We start from the raw sequence: 24,049 nt of genomic DNA, 5'->3' as shown, positions 1-24,049 counted from the left end.
AAGAAATGGATGAAAACGTTCCTCCTCATTTCAGTCATAAATGGAATACTCCGCACACTTAGATTGTGAGCCTAGGTACTGGCCTCTCCTGCCATCGGGAACATTCTTCCTGCATTTACCCTGTCTCGTCATGTTAGAAATTTATATCTCCCTCGTTCTTCTGAACACCAGTAAATACAATCCTAACTGATTCAACCTCTCCTTATATGTCACACCCCATATCCTAGGAATCTGTCCAGTAAACCTTTGTTGCGTTCCCTCTACATTAAGAATATCCTTCTCAGAAAAAGAGGCTAAAATGTACACAATATTTCAGGTGTGGTCTCACTAGGTTCAGTTTGTGAATTGAATACAATTCTGTTGCAGCTATTGGCCCACGGGTGTCCAGCTCATGGGTGTCCAGTTCATGAGTGTCCAGTTTTGAGTTACTAGATCTGTTCAAAGTCTCTCCCAGTTAGCACAGTGGTAATAACATATCATTCAATGGTAAATATAACCTCAGCAGGAAGATGGGACTTCATCTCCACAAGGACTGTGCAGTTGTTATCCCTACCAATACTCGCATGGATGGATGTATCTGTGACATGTCGATTGGTGAGAATCAAGTAAAATAGATTTTTTTCCCTCTTGTTAGTTCCCTCACTTGCCACAGAGTTAATCTAGTCTTTAGTGTTATGTCCCTTGCACTCCAACAACTCAGTCAGTAGTGGTGATACCAAGTCACTGTTGGTGATAGGCATTGAATGCCAGAGCACATTCTATGCCCTTAGCCCTCAATGCCCCCTGCAAGTGATGTTCAACATGGAGCAGTATGGTACATGAGCAGAGGGGGCATGGCAAATGGTAATCAACAGGAGGAGTCCTTACCCACGTTTGACCTGATATCAGGAGGTTTCACAAGGTGCACAGTTAATACTGAAGACTCCAAAGGCAATTCCTTCCCAACTCTGCTGTCACTTCTGGTAGGTCTGTCCTGCTGATAAGACAGAATATACCGAGGGATGATGATAGTGATTTAAAGGGGGCATTGTGATTCTGTATGTCTGTGAGACTTTTGCTTGGCTAGTCTGTGGTTTGCCAATTTTGATCCACGCCATTAGACATTAATGAGGAAGATCTTCAAGAATTAACATGGCTATGTTTGCTTAAGTCAATGTCAGGTGGTCAGTCCAGTTTCATTCTATTCTGTAGACTTTGATTGGCCATTGTAATTTAAGGACAGGGCTAATATTAAGGCTAATATTAATCAAATGCAAATGATTGAGATAATTTTGGTGTATTGCATTTGTGAGACCCCTCAGCATTTAGTTTTACACCAGATTTTACAGGCTCTGAGCAACGAATATGCCAGACATTCCAGCCAATAACTCATTTGTGAATCTTTCATGGCTTAATTTTAACTGCGAATCTTATGGAAGAAAATCCTCTGGTACAAGTTACTATTAGGAGTTAAAACACAGCCCTCTCAAAATGATTGTTTAGAGAGCGATAGTGATCAATGTCGGTGCAGGAATGTTCACGATCATCTGGTCACAGTTTCTCATGAAACAACAGTCAACATTCTTTTGGACAATGTTTTAGAGGAAGAAATGCTGACATGTCAATTTTGAAAACATTAAATTCTTTAAATGTTAAAATGATTGAGTAGTTCTGTTAAAACCATGTTAGTAAATCGTCCTATGGCTGTATGGCAATCAAATATATTTGCTGATACACTCAAATTCACATTAAACTAACTTATAACATCTTTTGACCAACCTGTCAGTGTTCCTTGGTGTCAGGCTCAGACTCAACCAACTTTATCCCAGCCATAGAATCAAAGTCCCTCAAAGTCTGGTTTAGCATTCGCTCTATTTCCCTTGAGAACATTGAGAATGCAAATCCTGTTCTAGACACTGCACACTTACTGAAACAAATGCAAAGTTAGGTCTAGGGCTGCCTGCTTAAGAATGTTTTTGAGTGGTCTGGCCTAGTCTGTAACAGATTGAGGGCTCTTTGCAGGATTTTACACAGCGAGTGATAAGTGCTAGTGTCTTTATTTCTGGTGTTAGAGCTGAAAATGTGTTGCTGGAAAAGCGCAGCAGGTCAGGCAGCATCCAGGGAACAGGAGAATTGACGTTTCGGGCATAAGCCCTTCTTCAGGTCTGGTGTTAGTTTGGTTGGGTAGACAAAGCTTGAGATAGTAATGGCTCTTTCAGTCACCAAAGGTTTTCTGGATGTGGATGAGGTGACTTTGGAGGTTTTGCAATAAGTGAATAAGACCAAGTCGCAAGAATTAGCAGAGAAGCTGGAATTGGAATTGCCTGCTTCTGTGGGGAAAGGAGAGATAATTACAGCAGTAGCCCAACATTTAAACTTGCTGGAGAAACCATCAGAATCGATAGAGATGATGACAATTCAATTGCAAATGAAGCAGCTTGAGTTAGAGGCGAGAGGTAAGGAAAGGGCAGCAGAAATGAAATAGTTTGAGTTACGATTAAAAGTGGAACAGAGAGAAAGAGAGAGAGCAGCAGAACCGAGAGAAAAAGAGCAGCAGAAGAGAGAGAACAAGACAGAGCTTTTGAACTTCAAAAACTAACACTTAAAAAGGAAAGTCAGTGTAAAAGACTGGAGATAAAGGCTGAGGAAAGGCTTAGTGAGGAAGAGAGGGAGGATGAGCAAGCTAAACAAATGCAGTGGCCAGTGGCAATGTGGATTTTGTTGATCCAATGAAATTTGTAGGTAGGGCTAGTGAGATATTCAATTCCTATCAGAGGAGGTATCTGGGGCGTATCAGGAGGTGAAAAAAGCCATGTTAAATGCATATGAGCCTACACTAGAAGCCTATAGACAATGTTTCAGCAATCTAAGGAGGGACCCTGGTCAAACCTATGTTGAGTTTGAAAGGATCAAACAGAGTAATTTTGATAGATGGATAAGAGTTTTAAAAAATGAGCAAACTGATGATGCCCTTAGGTAATTATTTTGGAGGAATTCAAAAATTCACTGCCTGAAGTAGTGCAAACTCATGTGGAAGAGCAGAGAGTTAAAACAGCAAGGTTAGTAGCTGAAGTGGCTGATAATTGTGAGCTGGTCCATAAAACACAGTTTGGCTTCCAGAATCAATTTCAGTCCATGAGGGATACTAACTGGGGCCAAGAGAAATCCTCACGTGGAAATGGAAAGGTAGATCTCGGTGAAGATCATAAGGAGAACTTACCACAGGGTAAAAAGAAACCCTTGAGGGGGACAAAGACATTAAAAAGCTCCAGTGTTTTCATTGTAATAAAGTGGGCCACACAAAATCACAATGTTTGGTGGACTAGGAGAAAGCCAGATGTAGGAAAACCAAACAAGCCTGGAAGTTTTGTTGGACTAGTAACAAAAGACACAAGGGAAGTTAGACATCTGCCTCAGAGTGCACAAGATGATCAGAGGTTGATTAAGGAGCAAGTGCTAGATCTGCTTAAAAAAATATACCTGCAAGGGTAAAGTTTATTCACATAGGTCAGGATGTTACAATATTAAGGGACACAGGATCCTCTCAGTCTGCAAAGCTGAAGGATGAGGAGGTATGCACTCCTGAGGGATTATTGCCAGAAAAGGAACTGGTAACAGGAATTCATGGTGAGACAAAAAGTGCTCAGTTATGTAAAGTGAGGCTGGAGAGTCCAGAGAAGAATGGAGAATTTGTGGTAAGAGTACTGGACAAACTGTCAGCTCCAGGAATACAATTTTTCCTTGCAAGTGATATAGTTGATTCATCGGTAGGCGTGCTGCCTACTATAGGAGAAAGTGAGAACTGCAGATGCTGGAGATCAGAGAGTGTGGTGCTGGAAAAGTACAGCAGGTCAGGCTGCATCCGAGGAATAGGTGAATCAACATTTTGGGCAGGAACCCTTCATCAAAAATGAGGCTGGGAGCCTCGGGGATGGAGAGATAAATGGGAGGGGGTTGCGTCTGGGGAGAAGATAGCTGAGAGTGCAATAGATGGATGGGGGGGTTGGGTAAAGGTGATAGGTCTGAGAAGTGGATGGAGTGGATAGGTGGGACAGGCCACGAGGACGGTGCTGAGCTGGAAAGATGGAACTGGGGTAAGGTGGGGGATGGGGAAATGAGGAAACTCGTGAAGTCCACATTGATGCCCTGAGGTTGAAGGATCCTGAGGTGGAGATGAGGCGTTCTTCCTCCAGGTGCCAGGTGGTAAGGGAGTGGTGATGGAGGAGGCCCAGGACCTGCATTCCTTGGCAGAGTGGGAGGGGGAGTTGAATTGTTCAGCCACAGAGTGGTGTGGTTGATTGGTGCGAGTGTCCCGGAGATGTTCTCTGAAGCACTCTGCGAGAAGGCATCCAGTTTTCTCCCAGGACGACCGGTTCCACCACAGAAGACACCAGATGGCCTCCTTCTTTAAAGACCAAAATTTCCCCTCCCATATGGTTGAAGATGCCCTCCAACACATCTCAACCACATCCTGCACCTCTGCCCTCAAACCCCACCCCTCTAACCGCAACAAGGACATAACCCCTCTGGTCCTCATTTCCACCCCACCAACCTCTGCATAAATTGCATCATCTGCCAACATTCCCGCTACCTACAAATGGACCCCACCACCAGCGATATAGTTTCTTCCCTACCCATATCCATTTTCCACAAAAAATGTTCTTCCATGACTATCTGGTCAGGTCCACGCCCCATAAAAACCCACCCTGCCCTATTGGCAGCTTCCCCTGCCACTGCAGAAATTGCAAAACCTGTGCCCACACCTCCCTCCCCACCACTATCCAAGGCCCCAAAGGAGCCTTCCACACCCATCAAAGTTTCACCTGCACTTCCACAAATGTCATTTACTGTATCCATTACTCCCAATGCAGTCTCCTCTACATTGGAGAGACTGGATGCCTTCTCCCAGAGCGCTTCAGAGAACATCTCTGGGGCACCCGCATCAATCAACCCCACTGCTCCGTGGCTGAACATTTCAACTCCCCCTTCCACTCTGCCGAAGGCATGCAGGTCCTGGGCCTCCTCCTTCGCTGCTCCCTCACCACCTGACACCTGAAGGAAGAATGCCTCATTTCCACCTCGGGACCCTTCAACTGCAGGGCATCAATGTGAACTTCACCAGTTTCCTCATTTCCCCTCCCCCCACCTTACCCCAGTTCCAACCTTCCAGCTCAGCACTGTCCTGATGACCTGTCCCACCGGTCAATCTTCATTCCCACCTATCTGCTCCATCCTCCTCTCTGACCTATCACCTTTACCCCGACCTATTGCACTCTCAGCTACCTCATCCCCACCCCCTCCTGTTTATTTCTACACCCCCGAAGGTCCCAGCCTCATTCCTGATGAAGGGCTCCTGCCGAAATGTTGATTTTCCTGCTCCTCAGATGCTGCCTGACCTGCTGTACTTATCCAGCTCCACACTCCCGTGCTACCTACTCTAGTTGAAAAACCAGTGGAGACGCAGGCAACTGAAGAGTTGGAGAATGTTTAACCAGGAGGTTTCTCTGATTGTGTGATTGCAAGATCATAGAGGCAAAAGTTGAAGCAGGAGAGATCAAAAGGCACAGATAAGCAAGCTGACATAGTGTTATCCGAAACTTACTTTGATCAGATAAGTGGGACAGTGCAGGAGCAAATAGGTAAACATGCCAGTATATTTAGCTCTGCTAAGCTGATTGAATTACAGCAGAAAGACAAGGAGTTAAAACAGGTTTATCAAAAGGCATTTACTGTACTGAGAAAGAAAGTGAATGCATTCCTGTGTGTTATTATTTAACAAATGATGTCTTAATGAGGAAATGGAGACGATCACACATTCAAGCAGACAAGAAATGGGCAGAAGTTCACCAAATTGTTTTGCCAGTCGGGTATAGAAAGGAGGTGTTGCGAGTGGCACATGAGCTACCACTTGAAGGTCATTTAGGGGTGAGGAAAACACAGGCTAAAATACAATGACATTTTTACTGGCCTGGACTACACAAAGATGTCGTTGAATTTTGCCAGACGTGTCAGCTAATTGGAAAACCACAGGCAGTAATAAAACCTGCATCTTTAATACCTATTCCTGCATTTGAGGAACCTTTCACAAGAGTCTTGATTGATTGCGTAGGTCCCCTACCTCAAACAAAGTGGGAATAAGTATTTATTAACAATAATGGATGTGTCAACTAGATTTCCAGAAGCAATCCCATTATGTAACATCACAGCTGAAAGGGTTGTAGAAGAATTACTTAAATATTTTACTAGATACATACTACCAATAGCGATCCAGTCAGATCAAGGATCAAACTTCACATCCAAACTATTCAAGGAGGGTATGGATAACTTGGGAATAAAGCAAATCAAATCTACTGTGTACCATCCAGAATCGCAGGGAGCGTAGAGAGATGGGATCAAACACTGAAGACCATGTTAAGGGCTTACGGTCAGGATTATCCAGATTATTTGGGATAAGGGAGTTCCGTTTGTACTTTTTGTGATCAGAGATGCACCGAATGAATCGAGCAAATTCAGTCCATTTGAATTACTTTTTGGGCATGAAGTAAGAAGCCCATTAAAACTGGTTAAGGAGAAATTAATAAGTCAGAATTCAGAGACCACCCATTTGGACTATGTGTCATATTTTAGAGAATGATTAAATAGAGCTGGAGAGCTGGCATTTAAAATTATCACAGCATACAATGAAACAAGAAGCGGATAAGAAATCAGAAATTCATAATTTTGCAATTGGGGATAAGGTATTGGTGTTACTTCCAGTAACAGGTGAGCCTCTAGAAGCAAGGTTTAGTGGACCATATCAAATTGAGTGAGGTGAACTACTTGATAAGGACTCCAGACAGGAAGAAATCTCAGAGTGTGTCACGTGAATATACTCAAAAGGTATTTTGATAGGGAAGGAAAGCAAGAGGAGAAACACAGAAGGAAGAACCAGGCTCAGAGGATTCTGAATTGGACTTTCCTCAAATCAAATTGGACAATGAAGAAGTTGTCAAAAATTGGGATAAATTATTGAGTTACCTTCCACAAGAAAATCGAAATGACCTGAAACAGTTATTATTACTATCACATGAGGAGATATGCAGTAATAAACTGGGAAGTATGAACCTATTTGTGCATGATGTAGGTATAGGAGATGCTGTTCCGATTAAGCAACATCCTTATAGGCATAACCCTCTAAAGTTGGCACAGGTTCAGAAGGAGATAGAGTGCATGCTCCAAGATGGTATAATTGAAGTGAGTTACAGTGACTGGAGCTCACCCATAGTCATGGTGCCTAAACCAGATGGTACCCAACGGTTATGTGTGGACTATTGCAAAGACAACGCTGTTACAAAGACTGATGCATATCCAATTCCACGGCTGGAGGACTGTGTTGAAAAAGTGGGACAAGCAACTTACATTTCTCAGTTGGACTTGCTCAGGGGCTACTGGCAATACCTCTGTCGGAGAGAGCAAAGGCAATTTCAGCTTCCATAACACCAAATGGACTATATCAGTTCAAAGTCATGCCATTTGTTATGAAACATGCTCCAGCTACATTTCAGAGACTGACTAATAAGGTCATTGTCAGATTACCCAACTGTGTGGTATACATTGATGACCTGGTGATTTTTAGTCACTTAGTTAAGGAACATTTACACCATTTATCGTACTTGTTCGAACAACTTCAGAAGGCAGGCTTGGTGGTAAACCTACAGTTCCTGGGGTTGCGTGGATTTTTGTGCTGAACTTTAGTAGTGTGTCTGCTCCACCCACCGAATTGTTAAAAAAGGGAAAGAAGTTTCAGTGGACAGCAGACCATCGAAAGGCATTTGACAGCCTAAAAACTGTGTTAACCATTGCCCCAATATTAGCCACACCAGAATATACAAAGCCTTTCAAGGTGGCTATCGATGCGGGTGTCGGTGCGGTGCTCCTGCAGGAGGGTGATTAAGGGATAGAAAGACCCATCGGATATTTTTCCGGGAAGTTCAACGTTCATCAACAGAAATATTTAACAGTGGAGAAAGAGACTTTAAGCTTGGTGTTGGCATTACAATATTTCAGTGTTTACACTTCCAGCAATGCATCTGAGATAATCGCATACACTGATCACAAGCCATTGACATTTGTGGAAAAATTTAAGGACAAAAATGCCAGACTGTTTAGATGGAGTTTGTTGCTGCAGCCATTCAATTTGACAATTGTGCATGTGGCAGGTCGCGAAAACATGATAGCCGATGCATTATCAAGACTTGAGTGAGATATGGGAGGCGTTCGGTGGGTGTGCTGTGGTCTGAATTTGCATGGGGTTGTGCATGTTTGCATTTTTATAGTTGAATTGAATTGAATTTATTGTCACATACCAAGGCACAGGTAAAAGCTTTGTCTAGCGAGCAATACAGGCAGATCACAGTTAAGTAGCATAGATAAGTAAATAATAGGTAAACAGTGGCGTAAACAAAAACACATTATGTGCAGGCAAATGTTAGAGTTTGAGTCCATTCAGATTACTAATCGGGTTTTGAAGGGTTAAAAATGGAGCCATCTTTTGGTATTGATGGTTCATTTTTTCTAAGGGGGGAGGTGTCACAAAGCTAGTCCCTTTTTTTCTAAAAACTGTTCCCTGGCTCAAGGAGTCATACAGTCAAGGACTCATAGAGATGTACAGCACGGAAACAGACCCTTCGGTCCAACCCGTCCATGCCGACCAGATGTCCCAACCCAATCTAGTCACACCTGCCAGCACCCGGCCCATATCCCTCCAAACCCTTCCTATTCATATACCCATCCAAATGCCTCTTAAATGCTGCAATTGTACCAGCTTTCACTACTTCCTCTGGCAGCTCATTCCAAACACGTACCACCCTCTGTGTGAAAACGATGCCCCTCAGGTCTCTTTTATATCTTTCCCCTCTCATCCTAAACCTCCGCCCTCTAGTTCTGGCCTTCCCGACCCTAGGGAAAAGACTTTGTCTATTTACCCTATCCATGCCCCTCATAATTTTGTAAACCTCTATAAGATCACCCCTCAGCCTCCGACGCTCCAGGGAAAACAACCTCAGCCTGTTCAGCCTCTCCTTATAACTCAAATCCTCTAACCATAGCAACATCCTTGTAAATCTTTCCTGAACCTTTTCAAGTTTCACAACTTCTTTCCGATAGGAAGGAGACCAGAATTGCACGCAATATTCCAACAGTGCCCTAACCAATGTCCTGTACAGCCGCAGAATGACCTCCCAACTCCTGTACTCAATACTCTGACCGATAAAGGAAAGCATACTAAACGCCGCCTTCACTATCCTATCTACCTGCGATTCCACTTTCAAGGAGCTATGAACCTGCACTCCAAGGTCTCTTTGTTCAGCAACGCTCCCTAGGACCTTATCATTAAGTGTATAAGTCCTGCTAAGATTTGATTTCCCAAAATGCAGCACCTTGTATTTATCTGAATTAAACTCCATCTGCCACTTCTCAGTCCATTGGCCCATCTGATCAAGATCCTGTTGTAATCTGAGGTAACCTTCTTCACTGTCCACTAAACCTCCAATTTTGGTGTCATCTGCAAACTTACTAACTGTACCTCTTATGCTCACATCCAAATCATTTATGTAAATGACAAAAAGTAGAGGACCCAGCACCGATCCTTGTGGCACTCCACTGGTCACAGGCCTCCAGTCTGAAAAACAACCTTCCACCACCACCTTCTGTCTTACATCTTTGAGCCAGTTCTGTATCCAAACGGCTAGTTCTCCCTGTATTCCATGAGATCTAACCTTGCTAATCAGTCGCCCATGGGGAACCTTGTCAAACGCCTTACTGAAGTCCATATAGATCACATCTACTGCTCTGTCCTCATCAATCCTCTTTATTACTACTTCAAAAAACTCGATCAAGTTGTGAGACATGATTTCCCACGCACAAAGCCATGTTGACTATCCCTAATCAGTCCTTGCCTTTCCAAATACATGTATATTCTGTCCCTCAGGATTCCCTCCAACAACTTGCCCACCAGTAAGGTCAGGCTCATTGGTCTATAGTTCCCTGGCTTGTCCTTACCACCCTTCTTAAACAGTGGCACCACGTTAGTCAACCTCCAGTCTTCTGGCACCTCACCTGTGACTAACAATGATATAAATATCTCAGCAAGAAGCCCAGCAATCACTTCTCTAGCTTCCCACAGAGTTCTAGGGTACACCTGATCAGGTCCTGGGCATTTATCCACTTTTATGCATTTCAAGATATCCAGCACATCCTCCTCTGTAATCTGGACATTTTTCAAGATGTCACCATCTATTTCCCTACATTCTACATCTTCCATGTCCTTTTCCACAGTAAATAATGATGCAAAATACTTGTTTAGTATCTCCCCCATTTTCTGCGGCTCCACACAAAGGCCAACTTGCTGATCTTTAAGGGGCCCTATTCTCTCCCTAGTTACCCTTTTGTCCTTAATGTATTTGTAAAACCCTTTGGATTGCCAAAGCTATCTCATGTCCCCTTTTTTGCCCTCCTGATTTCCCTCTTAAGTATACTCCTACTGCCTTTATACTCTTCTAAGGATTCACTCGATCTATCCTGTCTATACCTGACATAGACTTCCTTCTTTTCCTTAACCAAACACTATACCTACCAGCCTTTCCTTTCACCCTAATAAGAATATACTTTCTCTGGAATCTCGTTATCTCATTTCTGAAGGCTTCCCATTTTCCAGCCGTCCCTTTACCTGCGAACGTTTGCCCCCAATCAGCTTTTGAAAGTTCTTGCCTAATACTGTCAAAATTGGCCTTTCTCCAATTTAGAACTTCACCATTTAGATCTGGTCTATCCTTTTCCATCACTATTTTAAATCTAATAGAATTATGTTTGCTGGCCCCAAAGTGCTCCCCCATTGACACCTCAGTCATCTGTGCTGCTTTATTTCCCAAGAGTAGGTCAAGTTTTGCACCTTCTCTAGTAGGTACATCCACAGATTGAATCAGAAAATTTTCTTGTACACACTTAACAAATTCCTCTCCAACTAAACCCTTAACACTATGGCAGTCCCAGTCTATGTGTGGAAAGTTAAAATCCCCTACCATAACCACCCTATTATTCTTACAGATAGCTGAGATCTCCTTACAAATTTGTTTCTCAATCTCCCTCTGACTATTAGGGGGTGTATAATACAATCCCAATAAGGTGATCATCCCTTTCTTATTTCTCAGTTCCACCCAAATAACTTCTCTGGATGTATTTCTGGGAATATCCTCCCTCAGCACAGCTGTAATGCTATCTCTTATCAAAAACGCCACTCTCCCTCCTCTCTTGCCTCCCTTTCTATCCCTCCTGGATTTATATTGGGTTTTAAAGGGAGTTTGCTTCTTTGGACTGTTGTGTGTATTCGGAACAGCATAATTAAGTCTAGCTGGATAGATTGAGTTCTGTAGGGGTTCTTTATTCTGTTCTTTGTGTTTCATTGCATAATTTTGTGAATAACGTTTTTGCCTGTTTTAAAATCCAATAGTTAACCTAGCTATCTTACTCCGAGTAATTTTCACTGTACACTTACCAAAACAAATTGCAAAGTTAGGTCTAGGGCTGCCTGCTTAAGTATGTTTTGAGTGGTCTGGCCTAGGCCATAACAACACTTAAGCACATAATCAATTGAGGGACTATTGGAATATTATACTTGTGATGAATTAGATTAGATTACTTAGTGTGGAAACAGGCCCTTCGGCCCAACAAGTCCACACCGACCCGCCGAAGCGTATACCACCCAGACCCATACTCCTACATTTACCCCTTCACCTAACACTACGGGCAATTTAGAATGGCCAATTCACCTAACCTGCACATTTTTGGATTGTGGGAGGAAACCGGAGCACCTGGAGGAAACCCACGCAGACATGGGGAGAATGTGCAAACTCCACTCATTGTTAAAGCAAAACCTCATCTCCTTGTAAGTATACTTAAACAACTCCAGAGCAGTTATCAGAGAAGAATGGCAGTTCACCGTGGTGCCCTGGCCAATATTTATCCGATGTCTGACATTGTAAAATGGCTTATCTGGTCATTAATTCATCATTATTTGTGGGACCTTGCCATAGGCTAATTGGTTGCCACATTTCAATTGTAAATACACAATAAATGTACTTTAAAGGCTGTAAAGTTTTTCTGGACATCCCAAGTTCTTGAAACGCACATTATTCCCACATATGAGTTCAAATAGTAAGAGGTAATGGGGTACTGCCAATACCATTCACTGAGTAGTAATCTAGAACACTAGACTAATGTTCTGGAACAAGGGTTTGAATCTCACCATAGCAGCTGGTGAAGTTTGAATTCAATAAGATCTGGATGGTGACCCCAGAACCACTGTCAATTTTCATAAAAATCCACCTGGTTCAGGAACGCTTTTTCAGGATGGAATTCTGGCCTATTTGTGAGTTCAGATCTGCAGTAATGTGGTTGCCTCTTAACTTTCCTCTACATTCTCTAGAGCAAGGCAGCTCCATTTCGGCACCATCCAATTGGCTGGTCATGCTTTGCGTACAGCCTGAGTCACAGTTGGCTCTGTATTAGTATCAAGCTCTTTGTGCTTGAGGAGAGCATCTCTGCTGCTTTATGACCATGGGGCATAGTCCATGCTGTTGAAAAGGTGTAGGAGATGTCTCAAGCACTACATGACATAAGAGCAACTGATTAACTGATCAGGGACTGGCTTTCATAGTGCTGCTCTAAGACTGGAGGATATCCATGGGGTAACTGTCTGGTCTCCAGTGCCAAAACGGTACACAGCACAAATTGGAGGGACAACGCCTCATCTTCCACCTGGGCAGACTACTGCCCAGAGGACTAACATTGAGTTCTCCAATTTCAAATAACCTCCCACCCCATTCCCCAACTCCCTTCCCAGCCAATCCCCCTCCCTTCCACTGCTCCCTGCCACCAGGTCATTTATTCTTCCCATTGATCAACCAGGTCATATCCTCTACCTATCCCCACTTCATCACCCTGCCCCTGCCACTCACTTCATCTGCAGCTCCCCCTCCACCAACCACCCGCATTCCTGAAGAAGCCTTTCACCTGGAGCATTGACTTCTCCATCTCCTGATGCTGCCTGGCTTGCTTCCAGCCTACTGCCTGTCTACAACAGAATCATTCAGTAAAGAAAGGGGCATTCAGCTGATGATGGCTACACTGTCCTTCGGATAGAGCTTCCAATTAATCCTACTGATGGTGGAATTACCGAGCTCAGCAGTAAGAATAAGTGGCAAAAAGATGTAATAATTGATATTGCAAGTCTTATCAGTACTGTTAACGTTTTGGGTTTGGTGACCCTTCCTCACCGGACCCGAAATATTAACTTTGATTTCTCTTCTCAGATGCTGCCAGACCTGCTGAGTTTTTCCAGCAACTTCTGTTTTTGTTTCTGATTTACAGCATCCGCAGTTCTTTCCATTTTTATCAGTACTATTATTTGCAAACTAATTGGCTAATTTAGCTTGCATTATCAAATGGTGATATGAAGAATGAAACTTCCTTTTCTACTGACAGATCTATAATTCGCTTTTTGTTGTTAGATATTCATTCATACACATAGCAAGCAAACAATAGTAATGACAGATCTTCTTCAAAGCTTGAAGTCCCATTATATTTAGCTTTTGTAGTATTTTTTCACCTAAAAAAATTGAATGGCTATGATAGTTTCTTCCTGCTGCAAATTTGACTATTGGTCTTTTTTATTAAATTTGTGCAAGATACCACTTTTACATGGCTCAGAATTCTTTTGAAACGGACATGAAGTGATTCACAAAACTGGCCTTCATTGATTGTATTGTTGTAATACAGGAGAGTACAATAAATATAAGAAATATACCATAATTATGTTTGATTATTTCCAAGAAAGATGAAGCACTTGATTAATGTGATGTTTTCTGTGTCTAGTATTTGCACCTGCATGAAATTTTCTACTGCTTTTGCGATCCTTCTACAATTAAACCTTCAAAATGTTACCAAATAATAGATTATCATGTGTTCCCATGCATATTGGGATTAGGTTGAGATTACCTAATTTATTTTCTCCAAAACCTTTATAAGACGAGACAGGAATTGTGTGTTTGTATGACGCCAGACTGATTCCTAGGATGGCGAGACTAAGGTATGAAGATTTATTGGATCCATTAGGACTGTATTCACTGGCGTTTAGAAGAATGAGACGGAATTTCACAGAATGTATAAAATTCTAACAGGACTAGTCAGAGTAAATGCAGAGAGGATGTTCCTGATGACTGGTGAGTCCAGAACCAGGGGTCCCAGTCTAAGGATATGGGACAGGTCATTTATGGTTGAGGTGAAGAGGAATTCTCAAAGAGTGGTGAGACTGTGGAATTCTCTGCTACAGAAAGTGGTTGAGGCCAAACATTGAATGCTTGTCATTAATTATAGTTCTTAGGGCTGAAAGGATCAAAGGGTATGGGGAGAAAGTGTGAACAGAGTACTGAGTCGGATGGTCAGCTGTGGTCATATTGAACGGTGGAGCAGAATTGAAGCTTGAATGGCCTACTCCTGTTCCTTTGTTCAATGTTTCAATGTTTCTGTGAGACTTAACTGTAATGATGAATAGGCAGTCAGTTAAGCTATAGTGTCATTATATTCACAAGGAACACCTAATAATCCCTTTAAAAAATTCTAACAACACCTTCATGTAACAAAGTTAAAAATCACACAACACCAGGTTATAGTCCAACAGGTTTATTTGGAAGCATTAGCTTTTGGAGCGCTGCTCCTTCATCAGGTGGTTGTGGAGAATAAGATTGTAAGACACAGAATTTATAGCAAACGTTTACAGTGTGATGTAACTGAAATTATATATTTCATCACCTGATGAAGGAGCGGCGCTCCGAAAGCTAGAGCTTCCCAACAAACCTGTTGGACTATAACCCGGTGTTGTGTAATTTTTTTTAACCACGCCAGTCCAACATCGGTGTTTCCAAATTAATGGAACAAAGCCCTGCTCTTTTCACATTAATGCAACATAATGTTTAGTTCAAATAACATCCTACTTTCTAACATGCCACAGTACAGCATAATGAATAATAAGTAAGAAATTTAATTTCTAAATAGCAATGTAGGAATAATATTTGATTTGATTTGGTTTGATTTCATTTATTATTGTCACGTGTACTGAGATACAGTGAAAAGTATTGGTTTGCATGCTATCCAGGTAAATCACACCTCACAGAAGTACATCAGTATAATAGAACAGAATACAGAATATAGTGTTACACCTAGAGAATAGGTGCAGAGAAAGATGAACATTAATAAATAAGAGGTCCATTCAAAAGTTTGATAACAGCAGGGAAGGAGCTGTTCTTGAATTTGTTGGTACATGTTTTCAAACTTTTCTATCTTCTGCCCAACGGAAGAGAGTGAAAGAGAGTATAACTGGGGTGTGAGGGGTCTTTGATTCTGTTGGCTGATTTCCCAAGGCAGTGGGAAGTGTAGACAGAGCCAATGGATGGAAAGCTGGTTTTTGGAAAGGACTAGGCTGCAATCACAACTCTCAGTAATTTCTTGAGGTCTTGGACACTGCAGTTGACATAATAAGCAGTGATGCATCCAAGTAGGAGGTTTTTCCTGGTGTGTCAATAAAAATTGGATTCTTTGTACCATTCTCATGGATCATGGCTGATCTATACAGCAACTCCTTTTCTTACTTATATTCAATATCACTTGTTACCGTTATAGAAATATGATATTGGGCAATTGGTCCAGCATACACAACCTTTTTGATAGTAAAGAGTAACACTCCTGGGTGTGGAAAATTGTTTCTTTCTAAATTACTCAGCGCTCATTTTAAGATCATGCTCACTTGTTCTGAAACTCTCCATCAGAGAAAACCTTTTCTATCAACTCCATTTGAATCCCTGTTTTATTTCAGGATCTCACTCAGATCAGCTTTCAGTCATCTAAGTGTGAGCCTACCTGAATAAAGTTTTTTGCACCCTGCCTGTGAAATGTAATTCTTTGGGCTCTGGTATAATTCTGGCGAATCGTCATCTTGCTCCTTCCAAAGCTAATTTGGTGTAAAAATGGTGTTAAAAACTTGCCAAATGTTTTATTCTGGATTAGTGGTGCTGGAAAAGCACAGCAGTTCAGGCAGCATCCGAGGAGCAGTAAAATCGACGTTTCGGGCAAAAGTCCTTTATCAGGAATACTTCTCCTCGGATGCTGCCTGAACTACTGTGCTTTTCCAGCACCACTAATCCAGAATCTGGCTTCCAGCATTTGCAGTCATTGTTTTTACCTCGCCAAATGTTTTATAGCCAAGATTCTATAGGATTGAAGAGCATGTCCTCACTTTTCAATTTCAATATCACTTGTTACCGTTATAGAAATATGATCTTGGGCAATTGGTCCAGCATACACAACCTTTTTGATAGTAAAGAGTAACACTCCTGGGTGTGGAAAATTGTTTCACCCATTGAATTAATGGCCAACATGCCTTAGCTTTCTTTACTTGTTAGATCTATGCAGCAGCTAGACAAAAGTCCTCCATCAACCTTGTCTGGAATTGTTGAGTGAATCAAGGTCTATGGTGAGGCCTTACAGAGCATTGACCACTTCCAATACCTCGGGAGTGACTGGTCAGCCAAAGCAGCTATTGATGATGAGATCTAGCACTGCCCCCAATGTGCTAGTGCGGCCTTCAGCCACCTGAGGAAAAGGATATTTGAAGATAACAACATCAGATCCAACACCACGATCATGGTTTATAGTGCTGTGGTGGTTCCCTCCCTCTGTTGACAGCAGACACTTCAAGGCACTGGAACAGTACCACCAACACTACAGGCACAAGCTCCTGTGAATCCACTGCAAAGAAACTCGCACCAACACCAGCGTCATTGACCAAGCCAATATCTCCAGCATCAAAGTACTGAGCACCCTTGATCGACTACAATAGGCTGTGTACATTGCCCTCATGGTCGACATGAGACTCCCGAAGCAGGTCCTTTACTCCCAGCTTCAAAATGGCAGCCGAGCTTCAGGTGAACAGAGGAAGTGCTTCAGTGAAACCCTCAAGGCCTCACTGGTGAGGTGCGGCATCCCCATAGACACCTGGGAATCACTGGTCCAAGACTGTCCAGAGTGGAATAGGAGCATCCGGGCAGCTGTTGAACATCTCAAAACTAGCCATTGGGAAAAAGTGGAAGCCAGACAGAAACAGCAAAAGGAATGCACTGCCACACCAATCCCCAACCCGTCCCTTCCCATGACCACCTGCTGTCCCAAGTGTAACATAGACTATGGAAGCTGCATCAGTCCATACAGCCACCTAAGGACTCACCCTGAGAGTGGAAGACAGTCATCCTCGTCTGCAAGGGACTGCCAATGATGGTGACTAGTGATTTTGTGTACTTTGACACAAAATCCCTTTGTTTCTCTCCACCTAAAATCTCTCAAAGAAAGAAAATATTGCATTTACCTTGGATGTTTTTGGTTAAAAATGGACAACTTGACACTTTGTTACATTGCTGAAAATGTGTTGCTGGGAAAAATGCATCGCCAGACCATAGCAACACGACGGCTGGAGGAAGCGCGCCTCATCTTCCGCCTAGGAACCCTCCAACCACAAGGGATGAACTCCGATTTCTCCAGTTTCCTCATTTCCCCTCCCCCTACCTTGTCTCAATCCCAACCCTCGAACTCAGCACCACCTTCCTCACCTGCAATCTTCTTCCTGACCTCTCCGCCCCCACCCCCACTCCGGCCTATTACCCTCACCTTAACCTCCTACCACCTATCTCATTCCCAACGCCCCTCCCCTAAGTCCCTCCTCCCTACCTTTTATCTTAGCCTGCTTGGCACACTCTCCTCATTCCTGAAGAAGGGCTCATGCCCGAAAGGTCGATTCTCCTGCTCCTTGGATGCTTCCTGACCTGCTGCGCTTTTCCAGCAACACATTTTCAGCTCTGATCTCCAGCATCTGCAGTCCTCACTTTCTCCTACTTTGTTACATTGAATTACACCAACAATAATTTCTTCCCATTCAATCTCTCTCTCCCTCTCTCCCTTCTGCTCCCACCTGCCTTACAAATGCTACATCCTGACTAGAAGTAACCTGCGGAGTTGGATCATTAATTCTATCATCACATTCAATTATTAATACATATGTTATACACCTCAGATACCAGGGAACACCACTGATCATGTTTACCATCAATCAGTGAATGACCTGTCAATCATCTGAATGTAGTTTAGAATGAGAGATACCCATTAAGGTTGTTTGTCTCCGAATTCTATAGCTTCCATTGAGAATGTCATCATCTACATTTTGCATAATCTCAGGGCATAACAATGGGTAAATCACAAGGGAGATGAATTAAACTGATTTCTCATGCCAAAGCTGATCAAGTGAAAACCTGCACTATTTGAATCACATAAGAACTCATCACAGACTTTGGCTCCCTTCTTTACAAGCACTCAAGAATGTTTCTTAAAAGTTACAGCTATGAGGGAAGATAGGATTGGGTTATTTTCCTTATAATAGAGGATGGGGGGGGGGGTAATTTATTTAAGGTCTACATAATGATGAGGGGCTTGAATAGTTTGGAAAAGAAAGACCTATTTCCCCTACTGGAGAGGATAATTACTGAGGGCATAGCTTTAAGCTGATTGGGAAGAGGATCACAGGGAACATTAGGAACAGCTTTTCCACTTAGAAGGTGGTGAGTGCTTGGAATCTGCTGGTGGTGAAGGCAGATATCTTCAACTTGTTTAACAGAAACATGAATCTGTACCTGAGAAGCTGTAACCTGCAAGACTATGTACCTGTTGCTGTAAGTGGAATTAGTGTGGGTACCTACGTTATTCAGCTAGCTTAGCCACAATTCGCTGAATTGCTCCATTTTGTGCTGTAACATATTTTTATGATCTGCATCCAATTCCAAGATTTGAAAGTCCAGTCCAGGTTTTGAACTTTGTTTTGCAGGGCTGAACTTGATCTCCCAAGAGGCCTGGTAAGTGGATCTGCTCTGATTTGTTCAGACACATACTAAGGGAACAACTTTCCAGTGTGTACGTAAAGGTGTGGTTCAAGTAGTCAGTGCGCAACTACAACACTGAATCACACCCGATGGTCATCATGCAGCTTAAATATTTGTTTTCAGTGTTCATCTTTCTCCAGAGGGTTAATGGCGAGAAAGTACTAATCTGGTCTGCAGAAGGCAGCCACTGGCTTAATTTAAAACACGTCATTGAGGAGTTGATCGAGAGGGGCCATAATGTGACTGTAGCTGTTTATTCAAGTTCACTCTATGTAAATTATTCTGAGCCCTCACCCATGTCATTTGAAGTATTTGAGGTACCGTTTACCAGTGAGGAGTACAGAGACATTCTGAATGAATTCGTGAAATTTTCCACTTCCGAGAAACCTTACTTATCTTATTGGAGTAGTTACAAAAGATTCAGTGAGCTGATAGAGAAGGAGACAAAACTGAACAGGCAGGTCTGTGATGGAATAATAATGAACAAAAAGATGCTGCAAAAACTGAAAGAAGCAAAGTTTAAAGTTCTGCTGGCTGATCCTTTACATTATTGTGGTGACCTTTTGGCTATGAAGCTGGGAATCCCTTTCATTTTCACCCTCAGGTTTTCTCCAGGATTTTCAGCAGAGAGGCTGTGTGGACAAATCCCGGCTCCTCCTTCCTATGTCCCTGCGACTCTGTCAGAGCTTTCAGATAAGATGACCTTCACTGAGAGAGTTCAGAATGTATTTAATTTTCCTATGTATGATTGGATATGCTATCACATGTGGACTGATTGGAACTCGTATTACAGTGAAGCATTAGGTGAGTTAGTTCAATTTCTATTGATGGGCAATGGCTTGAACTATTGCTTGTGAACTATCATATATGATAGACATTGTGCCATCTGTGTATTTTTAAACAAACATCATTATTCTTATTCTAACCATATCCATTCTGGAGTTTCTCCCAATTCTTGTGATCAATTGCTGGTGCAAATAACTTAGAAACCTATGGAAGCTATAAATCAAATAAAAACAGAAATATCTCTGATTTCTTTCTGCAGATGCTGCCAGACCTGCTGAGCTTTTCCAAAAATTTCTGGTTTTGATGCAAATAACATTTCAGGGAAGCTTGTTAAAATTGTCTCTCATGATATTGTGGAAACTGATTAATTGACTGGGTTGGACTTCTGAGTTCACTTTGTTTGGTCTTTAAGAATTTTAAAAATCTCCTTTCGCAGTCACTGAAATATTTTAAGAAACTGCAATTGGGAGAAGTTTTTCAATATTGAACGTTTTTTAAAAATTCAGTCTTGGGATGGGAACCTCAATGGTGGTGAAATGCCATTTTAACTGCTGCAGCCGGGTCTTGTGGGTACATCCACAGTGGGGTTAGGCAGGGAATTCCAGGATTTTGACCCAGTGACTGTAAGGACCAATAATATCTTTCAATACTCTAAGTTATTAGGTTTGAACTCTCTCTGACTCAAAATCAGAATGGAGCTACTTTCACAAGAATCCAGATGCTGGCTGAGTGCCTATTAAAAGTTTCAGTGGTCTGAGCAGTTGCTGCAGGGTCAGCTATGTCAGGACTTCTGTATGGTCCTGATGCACAACAACTTCTTGGGAGATCTGTGCCTGAAGTGTGAGTTCTTTGTTTTTATGATTTTAGGGTAAGATCTGACAATTACAGGTACAGACATTCCACAAAGGACTGCTGTTTGTGGAGATTTGTTCAAAGGGGAGACCTGCCCATTATAATTCAAGTTGGAATTTTCTATTATATATAGGTCTGAAAGAGTCTTAATATTTCTTTGAGTGAAGAAAGCACCACTCACAATGATGACTCAGTGATGATTGGTGGAAGAGGAAAGTAGGAGCCTGTGGGAGAGAGACTTATGACTCCCAACATTCTATTATAGTAATGTACAGTCAATTCTTATAACATGTAATTAGTTGTTTACTTTACAAGAATCTTTGCATTCGGTGCAAAGGTGGCTTCTCTCACACATTGATCATTGATTATAGATTATGAATAGCTGGGACCTTAGCACTAATCCTTACGTAACCCCTAGTTACAACTTGCCAACCTGAAAACAAGACAATTATTCCTAGTCTGATTTTTCATCTATTAACCAGTTTATTCCTCCAATCTCACATACTTTAATTTTGTTTGCGAAACATTTGTTTCGGTCCTTATCAAAAGCCTACAGATAATCTAAATATACCACATACACCATTTCCCTTTATCTATTCCATTAGGTGCAATCTCAAAAAGCTCTAACAGTTTTGTTAAACATGGTTTCCCTTTCATAAATCCATATTAATTGGCTAATCTTACAATTATTTTATAAATATCTAGCTATCGCATTCTTTATTTTGCAGTCTAACATCTTCCCTACAACTGATGTTGGGCCTGCAGTTTGTCATTTTATTTTTCTTTCTTAAGAAATGACATTACATTTGCCAATTTCCAAAGTGTAGTAAATATTCCAGAATCTGTGGAATTTTGAAAGATGTAATTATTTGACTTTGCTGCCATTTCTTTTATTCCCAATTATACATTAAACTGGCTCTGCTTGTAAAGGAGGTCTGGCAGCATCTGAGGAGCAGGAAAATTGACATTTCGGGCAGGAGCCCTTCATCAGGAATGAGGCTGGGAGGCTCGGGGGTGGAGAGATAAATGGGAGAGGGGTGGGACTGGGGAGAATGTAGCTGAGAGTACAATAGATGGATGGAGGTGGAGGTAAAGGTGATAGGTCGGAGAGGAGAGTGGAGCGAATAGGTGGGAAGGAAAATTGACAGGTGGGGCAAGTCATGAGGAGGCCTTCTCGCAGACCGCTTCAGGCAACATCTCCAGGCACATTAAGAGGTGTAGAGGAGATGCATCTGTTAAAAATCATTAAGAAAATTATTAATTAAAGAGTAGTGGGAAGGAGCAAGAAAGTGACAGCAGCAGCAGAAATTTGTGCTTTGAGTTTCAGAATGTGATCAAAGGCTGGAGTCACTATGGCACATCTGGGAGATTGGAAATTGTGTACATTACATGTTTTAGGGTGCATAATAAGAGTGTAGGCAGAAAGGAAATAGGTGACCACTGAATAGTTTAGGAGACCAGGCAATTGGTGCTGAACTTCCTTGAGGTCATCTCATTCACTAATTGCTATTTTGATTTGGATAGTGATGAGGGCAATTGTTCCTCAGAATGTGGCCAGAGCCAAGTCTGTGACACCAGGGTTGTTCAGCTGCACAGTTTGTGAGCAAGAAAAGTTTAAGGGCAATAGTAATGAGGATTTAATAGGTAAGGCATTTTTGTAGCTGTGGGAGTGAGTCCAGGATGATGTTTCCTCCCTGCTCCCAAAGTCAAGGATGTCACTGAGTAGTCAGGAGGACATTCTGATGGTGCAGCAGTGAGGCAGGGGTTGAGAATCCAGAAGTCATATCTCACATGGGAACCAATGACGTAGATAGAAAAAAGGAGGAGATTTGGAAAGCAGATTTTATTAAGTTGGGAAAAAGGTTGTAAAGCAGGACTTCAAATACACTGATCTCTGGATCACTCCTAGCTACTTAGTACAGAAATAAGAGGATAGATCAAAGGAACACAAATTCAGAAACAGTGCCTTGGAGAGGACTTTAGATCTCTTAGGCATTCAAACTTTGACTGGTTCTGGGGCAGATGGGAGTTGTACGAGGATGATGAGTTACACCTTAGTAGAACTGGAACCAATATCCACCCAGGAAGATTTGCTAGTACTTTTGGGTAGGATTTAAACTATCTTGGCAGGAAGGGGGTTGAAATTCAGGTAGGAGAGAGATAAACCTGAAATTGGTCTTTTATAAAAAACTAGTAAACTAAGTTGTAAGGAAGTGCAAACAAAGGCCCACATCAAATAAGGTTTGGTTACAGAAAAATAGTTACTTGGTAATGCAGAACTGCAGGGCAGAGATGGGTACTGCAGATGCTGGAGATTAGAATCAAGATTAGAGTGGTGCTAGAAAAGCTGATGAAGGGCTTTTGCCCGAAACATCAATTTTCCTGCTCTTCAAATGCTGCCTGACCCACTGTGCTTTTCCAGCACCACTCTAATACAGAACTGCAGTACAAATGAGAGAGGCTGTTGATCCTTTTAATCTTCAATTCATCACAACAGATTCACAAGAATACCAAACTCAAAGGCAATAATAATGGGGCAGCACGGTGGCTCAGTGGTTAGCACTGCTGTCTCACAGCGCCAGGGACCCAGGTTCAATTCCACCCTTGGGTCACTGTCTGTGTGGAATTTGCACATTCTCCCTGTGTCTGTGTGGGTTTCCTCCGGGTGCTCCAGTTTCTTTCCACAGTCCAAAAACGTGCAGGTTAGGTGAACTCACCATGGGAAATGCAGGGTTACAGGGATAGAATAGGGGCATGAGTCTGGGTGGGACGTTCTTTGGAGGGTTGCAATGGACTCGATGGGCTAAATGGCCTGCTTCCACACAAGGGTATCTCTGAACTTCACCTTCACAAGAAGAGGAGGCTGATCATCTGGCAAGTAAACTACAAATGTTGCCATGGAATTTGTACCAGGGAACAGTTAACTGACAAGCTTTCATTGAAATTCAAACCAGTCAAGTTGACTCTGATTAGTCAAGGGGAAAAAATGGAAAGAACTGCAGCTGCTGAAAATCTGAAACAAAACAGACATCGCTGGAAAATCTCAACATATCTGTGGAGAGAGATCAGAGTTCATGTTTTGGAAGAAGAATCACACAGATTTTCCACAATTTCTGTTTGATTCATCAAGGCATTGCAAAAGTGAATGGATGAGAGAAAGGCTGGCCCCAAACTTCTATTCATTGAAAATGGTGCAATGTGTGGACATTCCCTTTCTATTTGTAAAGACTAGGGCCTTGCATTAGAGTGGATGTGTTTTCTAGTACCAGCAAACTGAGCCATACGGTGAGCCTCACAGGTAATGTTAAATTGGTTGTTACTCACAAACTTGGGATCATTTGGTAAATATTCAAGCACTGAGTTTTATATAATATTGTGTGTTTTTCAAACATAGGCCAGTTGGATATAGTTAGTAAGTTGGC

At 42.2% G+C, this 24,049-nt stretch overlaps 1 protein-coding gene across 2 annotated transcripts in view; it reads left to right on the top strand.

The window, feature by feature from the left end:
* Positions 1-24,049, top strand: part of LOC122565115 (UDP-glucuronosyltransferase 2A1) — a 112,695-nt gene that overhangs the window by 13,016 nt on the left and 75,630 nt on the right. Inside the window, exon 1 of one of the 2 annotated variants that reach the window (XM_043720751.2) lies at positions 19,023-19,793. The exons of the other annotated variant lie outside the window; for it this stretch is intronic. Within the exon in view, the coding sequence (XP_043576686.1) occupies positions 19,079-19,793 (715 nt within the window). The 5' untranslated portion in view covers positions 19,023-19,078. Of the gene's footprint in view, positions 1-19,022; positions 19,794-24,049 lie in introns of those variants that run through there. 2 annotated transcript variants of the gene reach the window in all.

The sequence above is a fragment of the Chiloscyllium plagiosum genome, unplaced genomic scaffold (assembly GCF_037043375.1).
Source record: "Chiloscyllium plagiosum isolate Xiang-an unplaced genomic scaffold, Cpla_swu_hap1 HiC_scaffold_2, whole genome shotgun sequence".
In the NCBI taxonomy this organism is placed as follows: domain Eukaryota; kingdom Metazoa; phylum Chordata; class Chondrichthyes; order Orectolobiformes; family Hemiscylliidae; genus Chiloscyllium; species Chiloscyllium plagiosum.
The sequence above is the reverse complement of the archived record's forward strand: the minus strand, read 5'-3'. Positions and strand labels throughout refer to the sequence as shown.